This window comes from Mesitornis unicolor, unplaced genomic scaffold, assembly GCF_000695765.1.
Source record: "Mesitornis unicolor isolate BGI_N332 unplaced genomic scaffold, ASM69576v1 scaffold27262, whole genome shotgun sequence".
Classification (NCBI taxonomy): domain Eukaryota; kingdom Metazoa; phylum Chordata; class Aves; order Mesitornithiformes; family Mesitornithidae; genus Mesitornis; species Mesitornis unicolor.
Genome location: NW_010171713.1, coordinates 43,929 through 54,398, shown reverse-complemented (window position 1 = coordinate 54,398; position 10,470 = coordinate 43,929). Strand labels below are relative to the sequence as shown.

The window sequence follows — 10,470 nt, the reverse complement described above, 5'->3', positions numbered from 1 at the left end:
GGGAGGGGGAAAAAAAAAAAAAAAGGGGGGGGGGGGGGGGAAGTACCAGTGTGCCCTGAATCCCTGAGCACAGCAAGCCAGCCCCCACAGACACCTCCCCCTTACATACCCATCGCTGTAAGCTGCTGCAGCGGCTGCAGCGGCTGTGGCTGCTGTTGCAGTAGCAGGCTGTGCATATCTGTAGGCTGCATATCCACCCTGGAGGAGAGAAGAGAACTGACTTTACAGATACCTGTCCACCCACACGGAGCATAAAAAAATAAAAATTTAAAAAAAAAAAGTCACACACATCACAAGGAGAGGAAGTGTTTCAAACTGCATCAGCTGCCATGTCATGTCTATCGCAAGCATCGCCCATTAACTCATGCATATTCCTTTCCTCAGAAGGACCAAGGAGACTCTTCCATTACCCCATTTAGCAGAAGGAATAAACTAAAGCATGCCTGAGCTTGGTTATAACCCTGCAGGAAATTAAATTTGGCATGGAGGAACTGGAAACTAGAAGAGAGCTGAAGTCTTGCATGCAATGTAATTTTTATGTCTCCTTCCTCTTACACTGGGGAAATCAGAGGTAGGCATTTTCTGTGAAGTATTTTAGAAAGGGGACCATTCAGAGAAATTCCTGCTTTTTTCCTTCTCTCTCTCTTATTTTTAAGCATGGGAAACCCAAAGACTAGAAATTCATTTGGTGCAGGTGGGTAGAAGTCTCAATAGCCAGAGCAGCCAAAAAGCAACCAGGAAAAGAGGGTCAGAAAAGGAGTCCCCGGTGGCTGTGGGGCTTGCAACAAGCAAACCGACATTGATACCAGCCAGACCATTCTCCCCTCCCTCCATGTTAGAAGGAAACAGGTTAGGGGAAAGCAGCCTGTATTGCTGCTACGTTTCTGCCCATGCTACACTTTCCTGTAGTAAAGGTCTTTAAAATGCTTACACGTATAAGAGGTAGGTACTAAAAATGTACTTGCAGCTGGGCTGGTGAAATGTGAATCCTGACCCAGAGGAAGCCCTGGGTCAGGCTGGGGTCTCTCCACGCCCTGCAGCAGTGAGGGACAGAGGCCAGCTGCCTTTCGGTCCAGGGGCAAAGGTTGCATGGTGGGCAGCAAAGCGGGCTCTGAAGCCCAGGTTAGAGCTTTCTTTACTGTATGCTTCTGAACACATTTACGTTAACCTGTGGAGAGCAATGGTAAATCAACCATGGCTTTGATTTGCTAGAAACACAATGAGCCATAAACAACATCACAATATTCCAGATTGCTTCTGGCTTTTTTTTTTTCTTCTCTCCTCCAATTGACATTTCAGAGTTTGAAGGACCAGAAGGCAGACTTATGCTCTTCACCTCCAGAATCAGCTCAGCATACCCCTACTCCTCCTTCCCTACAAATCCTTTGAGTATATGTAACTAAAGGGCACAACATCAGCTCTACTATAGGACTGTGTGTTTGCTCAGCAGTGCTTAGTTTTGGGCTAGGTAGCTTTTAAATTAAAAGTGATGATGTTAAATTAATTTTGTTGGCTTCTGTGGGGCCTGCATTAGCCCCATGAAGGCAGACATGCTATCCAAAATGTGCCTGGAGACCCTTTCCTACTCCCGAGGAGAGAGGGGCTTGCAGCCTCTTCAACCTTCTAGTTAACAGAAGAAAGAGCAACACAAAACTGTACCTCTGAGATGTGACATTTCCTGAAAGGGATAGCATGTTACAATTTTGCCCTTTTAATCTCATCTAGCAGTTTCAATCCTTGAATTGACGGTTTGAGGAATTTTAGCTTGGTTTTGGCATGCTATCATTGCACCACCATTACTTCCACCTCCAAAACATGACGGAGATGAGAGGAATGAGGTGCAGCCTTAATCAGAATCAAACCTTTATCAACCTCACTAAATGAAGACAAAGCTTCATGCCAATGTCACTGTGGTATTCCCTTATGTTTATGAGCTTCCTGAACTCTTGATGGGGTCTGTATCTTGGGCACAGCGTACGAGGAATTTTGGCCTGGCACAACCTTCCTCAGGGCAGCTGGATTTAGCGTGTGCCCAAATTCCCACTCTGCCCCACACTTGGCAGCCACATTTCGGCTCAGAAGCCGTTCCAAGGGAGCCTGGTACATGCTCTGAACATGACAGCGAGATGCAGTTTGAAACCAAAAAGGGTTATCATGTAATTCTCTTGTAACTCATGTCTCTCGTAAAGGAAAACAAAACCAAACCAAACCAAATTAAAAAAAAAAACCAAAAAAAGAAGAAGAAAAGAAAAGAAGGGTTGGAATCAGGTGTGGGAGGGGGAATGGCGTAACATTTATTAATCAAAATTAAAAACTAAGCATGCTGACATCTGGAGCTAGAACAACCAGCAAAGTCACCACGTTCAGACTCATATTGGCTAGTTCTATCCATCCCAGCATTCTCTTGGGACAGCAGTTCGCCCTAGGCTCTACCACAAGCTCAGTGAAGTACACAGCCTCAAGTACTAGAGCGTGCAGCCACAACAACCTGCTATTACGGAAACAGTCAGTCACCACTGGAGTTAACATTCCAACCTCAACGACAGCCTCCCGCCCTCTCCCCCCAAAATGGCTCCCACCCTAGCCCTGTCCCACACCACAATGTTAATAATTATAACAAGCAATAACCCATCTGTTATATCAGAGAAGGGAACAGAGACTCCACTGAGAGATTTAGAGCGGGATGTTAACATTTCTTCAGTCAACTGCACAACAAACAAAAAAAAAAACAGGAGAAATAATTCATTGGAGAAATGAAGTTAAGAAATAGCTGACATGTGTATTGCTTTTTAACCATGCACTGATGCAAAATTGAAGCTACTGTTAATTTAAAAAAAAAAAAAAAGTCACAGGATAGAGGTACACACTCACAGGCAGGCCCGCTCAGTTCAAAGCGGTCTGCAAATCCTACTTGTGTGTACTTCAAATAAAACCAAAAACGGGGATTAAAATGGCCATGGTACATTCCTGTCATAGGAGCAATGAGTGTGGACAGCTGGGGGATTTCTGACACAGGGATGTATTTAGCATGACCAGCGGGTCCAAATACACCAAAACAGGGTGAAGGAAAGAAGAGGAAAAGCTGCAACTAAATGCTTTCACCAGGCTCTGGGACCAGTACAGAGCAAAGGAGATGCTGTGCAGGTTGCCTTACCCAGTTGATGCTCCTGTTCTCCAGAGCCCAGGACCCACCTATAATTCCATAATGCATCTAAAGCCCTGCTCAGCTTGTCCAGTGCACCAGTTGTTTGCTCCTGCTACTCCTGTTCACACACAGCTTTACTGCTATGCAGAGCTCATCCATAACCACAGCTACGTGGTCCTACCACCCCTAGTGATTTCTGATGCCACTCACTTTGGGTATTCTAGTATATAAAAACTATAAGAGAGTAGAGCATCTTTAAAAAACATGAGCAATTGTGTTACCCAATAAAAGAAATAACACTTTTTTAAGAAGGCCCTTGTTAGCTGCACCACACTCCTCCTCCAGTGGCATAGCCAGACAGAAACAGAAGACACCATTGCATGGTAGCCTCTGAAACCCAGGACAACCACGCAAACTCCCACTCCATCTATTTAAGTGAAGTGACTCCACAGGGACAGCTTTACCCATCTAGGTTCAGTTTTTAAAAATCTTTAGCCTCATCTCTAAAGAAATGAGTGCGGCTCAGCTCCTTGTGCAGATTTTAAGTTGGAGACATTTCTACCAAAGGGAAGGTTTAAACACTGCCTCGACAGGAAATAGGGAAACTAAGGAAAAGGCTCATGCACTTTTACTGGGCAGTAAGGAACAACCAAAAGGGCTGTCTAAATCAAGACTGCTCCTTTCTGGTACAGTCTTTTGGATTATCTGGGGAGCATGTGAGAGAGATGAACACAACCCTAAATGTTGCTTATCTTAATTCAAGTTCTCTTTCTCTGAATAAACTGCCAGTGTTGCTGGAGCTGTGCTAAACCCCTTTCCCCATGTGAATGTGTAGTGCTTGAGTCTACAGTTCTCAATTATCAAACAACCGTATTTGCTCAGGTATTCATAAAACCCTAAATTTAAAATGACTCTTCTGTGATGTTATCGTCCTTGGCTCATCAATGAAGCAAGAAAATATATATTTTTTTTAACTCTCTCTTTAACATTAGATGATAGCTTTTTCAATGCTGTCATATATTCTCTGAAATAACACAAACATGGCAAAACAACATATAAAGGAAGCTGCAATCTCAACTAAAGCAGCATTCCAATTACTGAGCACGTTAACACAGATAAATGAGCACTTTAAGACTGTACAATTCAGCCCAAAGTTAAGTCCATCTTCTCTTCCACTCTTCAAGTCCGTATTAGGTGATCAATCCAACGAGAACATGAGGAAATCCAAACCTACAGCTTACTACGTCAGTGTATCCTATGGCATAAGCCTCCCTTTTCTTTTTCCCTTGCTGCCTTAGTGTGTTGCTGGCCCTCTTTACTCCAAAGCGCCTTTATGCCACTGAGACACGAGCGTTCCCACACCCCTGGAGAAACATGTAACTCATGGCACCACTTACACGCGTTTGACCACCTGCCAGGTTTAGACAGTGAGCTCAATTTTAGGATCTTTTATTTGCCAAATCTCAAATGTGTCCTCTCCACCCCCAAAACTGCCCTATAGCAGAAGTTAAGAAGAAGAAAGGGCTAGAGCCGTTCCCAGTACTTCTGTATTAGAAGGGTGGCATATGTGCACCAGGAATGAGCATGAATGAATTAAAAGAGGTGACAGTGTCCATTGCAGCAGGTGCTTCTACATGGTAATGGGACAAGCATGACCTTGTTAACTCTTCCATTGAATTTACAGTATTTATTTTTTTTTTATGAAATGCCACTCTGTGTGAAATCTGGACACGCGCCGCCCTGCTACAGCGGGGGCTTGGATCACACGTGAGTCTGCGCTGCCCTAAAAAAGCCTCTGTTCCCATCTCTAATGTGGTGCTGGAATGGTTAGTATAATTCAGTTTTTTCCACTGCAATCCACAATCTGATCGGTTGGCAGGTCACACTGGCACTCCTACCTGAGGTATTTTAGCGCTAATGATTGGTTCCTGTAAGACTATTCTATAACAGAACACAGGAAGAGCAGTTCAAAAAAACACAGCTGTGGAAAGAAACAATCATACAAACAGCCCGCGGCAGGGCTCACCAGCCTTTTCTTTCCAGTGGATGCAAGCACGCTTTTCACAGGCAGGAGCGGTCTTCGCACAGGTGGGCTTGTTTGGGTTTCCCCCCCCGCCGCCCAGATTGACCCCATTGTAGAAGAAAGATAAACCTTTCTTATGATCCAAAATGAAGCCCTCTGCATCGTGGGGCAGGTTGTTTTACAAATTCAGGTGTCTTGCCAGTGTGGGATGCATCCAACAAGAGATGGAATGCCTTCTTCACAGAAGAAATGGCTAGCAGGATGGTTGCCCCAGGAAAGAAGAAAGGAGTGAGGAAGAGGAGGAGGAGGAGAATGAGAAATCTGTGCATAAAACGTATGCAGAAAAAGCAGCCCAAACTTGGGACACTTCCCCTTCGTCTTACCTACCACTAACCACTCCCTGCCAGCTCAGCTCCTTTCCACCCTTCCTTGGTACAACCCTACAGACTCAGAAGACCTAAGGGAACCTCAATTTAACTTTGCCCCCAGTCCTAACTGAAGCACTCTCTGCCATCTCTTCCAAATCTGGACAAGCCTTTCACAGCAACCAGAGGGATGCAAGCACTGCAGTGAAAAGCACAAGTCAGTGGGGCACAGGGACTCTGTAATCATTCCATCAGTGCCAAGCAAATCCTTTGGAAGAGTAACTTCATGTTTGCATTACGGTAACTTTTTCCTGAGCTCTATTGGAGGGCTACAGGCAGCAATAACACAAGAAAAAGCACCACCACCCCTCCTCTATCATCCTGCTTTCTGACATAGAGACCAGAGTCACCAACAGCAAAGTCATCAGAAGTCCACCTAAAAGTTCTAACCTGACTTGGGAGCTTGGTTTTGCCTTATGTGATGCCACTGCACTGCAGCACCAAGGAATTGTGGGGATTCTTCATTACTGAAGCCTCTGTCCTTGAAACATGCTGAATAAGCCTATCCCCCCAATTTTCAATGGAAGCTCTGAAGGAGCTTTCTCAAAAAAATTAGGCAGTAACCCTGGCCAGTCTTTCCTTTCAACGTGCCAGCCTCCTATATGCCATACCCTGAGGTAAGAGGCACTGAGCATTGCTCATTTGCTGGCTTACTTGCTGCAGCAAAGTCAGTGGTCTGTAAAGCTGATGTTTTAGGAGCGAGGCAGGAAAACCCAGAGCCCTCTGTAGTCCTTGACACAGTTTTAGAAAGGAATGCTTGACTAGGCAGATCAATTTTAAAAGGACTGTGCACACGATAGCATATGTAAGAATGAAGAAATGCACCCAGAATCTCTACGCTCAGAGAACACGTCTTCCAACTGCTGTAACTGTGCTGGGGAAAGTGCCTTTACAAGACTTGGCCCTCCATATAAGCCAACAAAATCCAAAAGCTAATTCCATCCATTATTTTGAGTCTAAGCCCAGGGTAGTCTTTATAAATATCAAGAGTGGCACCTTTGAAGGAGCAGGGATGTAAAATCCATACCGACAACGGGGCCACAACCCTAAACAAAACTTCCCCAGCTCCACAGAGCTATTACCTACAATGCCACAAAAAGAAACTCTGCTGGATCTAGGCAGGCCACAGGTTGCAATGGCAGTAGTGAGCCTGAACATTTTGGCTTTGAAAGGCATAGTCCTACCTCTGTGACAGCTCTCCATCAGAGGGGAAACCACTTTTCTCACTGGCCAGAGTCCCTCCATCCACAACCCACCTGTGTATACACAGGTGCCCTGGAGATTTGCGATGCAGACTGGCTGGGTAGGACAAAGACAATGACAGGACAAACTCTCCCATGGTAGCAGAGCTAACTCCCAGACAGGAGGAGGCTGCCGACTCCTCTAACTGAACATTTCCGCATATTTGTACTTCACAACTCCCCAAAGAGGCGAGAGAATCTAGCCTATTTAGGTACCATTTCTACCAGCAAAATGAGATGTCAGTTTTCACTCTAGCATCTCGATCTCCATTTTTAATCAGTCCCAGTATCTTCCCCAAAGGGATAATCTCCACATCCCAGTGGCACATGAACATTTTTAAACATACAGCTCGCTCAGCTTAGTGTGGGCTGCACAAATCAAACCTGAAAGGGCCCCAGGAGGGGAGAGAAAGGGGAGGGCGGAAGGGGAGAAGGAAAGGGAAGGTCTGAGGCTAAACCAGTCCTGTTATTTTTATATCCAAATTATGTAAACGAGAGAAGTGTTGAGAGAAATTTTGATTCGTTAATCATCTCTCAGGTTGATTAGTAGCAGTGGCATGTGGGGGACAGGACACCCAGTAAACTGACCCTGGCAATGATCAGGAAACCCAAAGGCTTAGGTCTTGCACCCAGGGGCAAGCGCAGTGACAGAGAAGCATGCTTGCATTCCTAAATATATAAATATATATATCCACAAGGAAGAAGAAAAATAAAGTAAATGATATTTTAAAAAAACCAAACCAAACCAAACCAACAAACCAAAAGAAAAAAAAAAAAAAAAGGCTGGCTTGTCAGGGGTTGGGGACAAGAAGGCTCCGGTGTGTGTACTTACATAGAGGTCAGCACCGTAAAATCCGTCCTGGTAAACCACACTGCAGAAAATCCACACAAAAACAAAACAAAACAAAAAAACAAAACAAAAAACAAAAGAACAGAAAACACATTCCGGTTATTGAGGACGGCAGCATGCACATGCGTTTTACACAGGCAGGTGATGTATGAATCCACAACCTGGGCTTTTGGCAGGAGCAAATCAGCGAGAGAATGTGTGTGCGCACGCACGCTAGACGGCTCCAAGTCATCTTCATGGCATGCAAAGGGAGAAGGGGCGGGCAGAGGGGGAGACAGTATGCGAAGGAGAAAGGGAGGGGAACCACCATCTTGTACAATAAAAATAGACTCAAAAAGATCTGATGTCCTGAAGAAGAGAAATAAGGGTTTAGAAACCTCCACTCTGGTTATTCTCCTGGAATTGTTTTAGTTACCCCCTAAACACGTGGAAACATTGGCTTCGTGAAGTGGGCTTGTGAAATCAAAGAGCCCTTCAGAAGACATCCCACAGGGGCTGGAGTCACCTATGTCAGAGGCACGTTTCAAAGAGTTGTGTATGATTACGTATTTGGAGCTTCACAGGGCTGCATGACTTTGTTTCTGACATCCATACATCACCTGCTTTTACCCTGCACATTAGACATGCGATAAGATTTGGCTGATCACACAAGCATGCAAAGTATTATTATTCAGCATCTTAAAGAACCGATGCAACACCTCAGGAAAACAAGTCAATCAATTCTGATCAAAGTAAACACAGAGAAATGTAATTAAAAAGAAAAAACCAAAAATACCCACAATGCATTGCTTTCACAAGCAGAGATAATGAGCTAAAAAGGTTAGGTGACTGGTCCAAGGTCCAAGAATTGAGAGGTGCAGTGGGAGTCCCTGGTAGTAACAACCTATTCCATAGCAAAGAGGAGCAACTGGAAGGGTTTCCATAGGCTGGTGTTTTGTCTGCTTTAAGCCATAGTTTTCTTTCTCTCAGAACTTCGAGCAAGGAAACTGTCAAACCAGAGCCTGGGGTTCCCAAAGAGCCACTCTTACCAGAACATTCGCTGGCATAAAACTACGCAGCTCACTTTTGGGACAGGGGTCGGGAAAGGATGAGGAAGGAAGAGAGGGGATGCCCCCCACCCGTCTGAGTTCAGCGTGTGCTTTATACTGAGGAATTCCCTCCTGCTCTGTCCTCTGAATAGCTCTGCACAAACTTGCTTAAGGCTATAAAAACCATTAGCCCCACCATCTGTGATGTTCATGGATCTGATGTGCATGACTTACCAGTAGCACTGAGGAAGGAAGAGGTATGAAACACTAGGTTTTCTCTCGATTATCATTTTTTTAACTCATAAGATGGAATGTGAAATGCTGCCGAGAGCCTGCCACCCTCAGACACCCACCTATTGTAAGGCACGCACACACAAAAAAAGCCCAGCAGATCTTGCCAAAATTCTGCATGCTATTACTAAAAAAATAAAAAAAAAAATAATTTGTTGCAGTGTTAGCTACTGCTTGAATAATTTAGTCTTGCTGTCTTCCCCAGGAAAAGTACATTCCATTCCCACTGGACAAAGCTACTATGAACTCCAAGAGCGTTGGGAGCAGATGTGAAGATAGAGACCCTTGTTAGAGTAAGAGGGGAGCCACTTCAGCAGGGAGAAGCAGGCCATAAGATCATGTTTGTTGAAGCTAAATTTGTACAACCACATAACAAAGAATTTGGCTCCTGGGGCAGTGACTTACATTGCTGGGTTCTCTATCTAGGACCAGGAGTGTTTTAGCAGTGGTACTCCACCTGCTCCTGCAGGAAAGGCAAACGCATGACAGAGGAAGTGACTGTTGGTTTATGAACAAGTTAGCAGTTTTAACAGTTATTCCGAACACAATCAGTTGGATGAATATGAACATTACCACATTGGATCAGGCCACTATTCCTGTAACTTAGAGATGCTGACAGCCTCAGCTCTCCAGAGAAAACTGCAAGGAGCACTAGAAACAGGTAAGAGGAAGACTTCCCGAGTCCAAACAACAAAGCACACAGGCGTCCTCCGCCTCCCCTTCAGTTGGGACTTGACTGCCAGGGCTGAAATTTAGCAAGGTTTTTTTATGTGCTAGAATATCCGTATTTGTCATTCTTAATGCTAGCAAAAACTGAGACAATTCCTTCATTTGAGAACCACAGAGACCATTCTGGTTATGCAGACTGACCAGAAGCATAAAGCAGCCCAGCAGCCCATCAAATCTCAGTGGCATCTGCAATAAGCCCACTAGCTGAGCTAAAAACATGCCCATGAGAAAAAGAAATATGCTGGTTTTGTAAAGCAGCCATCATATCATTTAGGTGTACCAACAGTTGACTTTGTTGTAAAAGGAAGCAAAAAACCACTCCAAACTCCCAAAGCTCCCAACTGCCTTATATCTAGTCTGACTTTTACCTACTTTTGGCTTCGAGCCACTGAATCCTCTACATATTTACACTCCCAGACTAAATTATTATTTACTATGGCAAGCCTACTCTTCATGTAGATACTTAATGACCATGAACAAGTCAATGCCTAACCTGCAATCTGAGAAATAAAACTGGTCAACCTGATTTAGTTTTGAGCGTTTTACAGTAGGTATGTTTTTTTCAGACTGAATTAATCCTCACAGCTTCTGGTCTGAAGTGTAATTTGTCAGCATTCTTGCTTAGAAAGCATGGCCACTACAAATCAGGGCAATATTGCAGTACAGGTTTTACTCATGCTATATATCAGAGGTTATAATGTCTCCTGGCTTCTATTGAATTCTGCCTTGGTTATAAAT

General features: G+C 44.4%; 1 protein-coding gene across 2 annotated transcripts in view; it reads right to left on the bottom strand.

The window, feature by feature from the left end:
- Positions 1-10,470, bottom strand: part of RBFOX2 (RNA binding protein, fox-1 homolog (C. elegans) 2) — a 55,147-nt gene that overhangs the window by 2,346 nt on the left and 42,331 nt on the right. The window contains exons 9-10 of one of the 2 annotated variants that reach the window (XM_010180124.1): positions 7,667-7,706; positions 110-198 (exon numbers count right to left, since the gene is read on the bottom strand). In XM_010180124.1, the coding sequence (XP_010178426.1) occupies positions 110-198; positions 7,667-7,706 (129 nt within the window). The remainder of the gene's footprint in view (positions 1-109; positions 199-7,666; positions 7,707-10,470) is intronic. The other variant, XM_010180126.1, reaches the window with a different exon arrangement.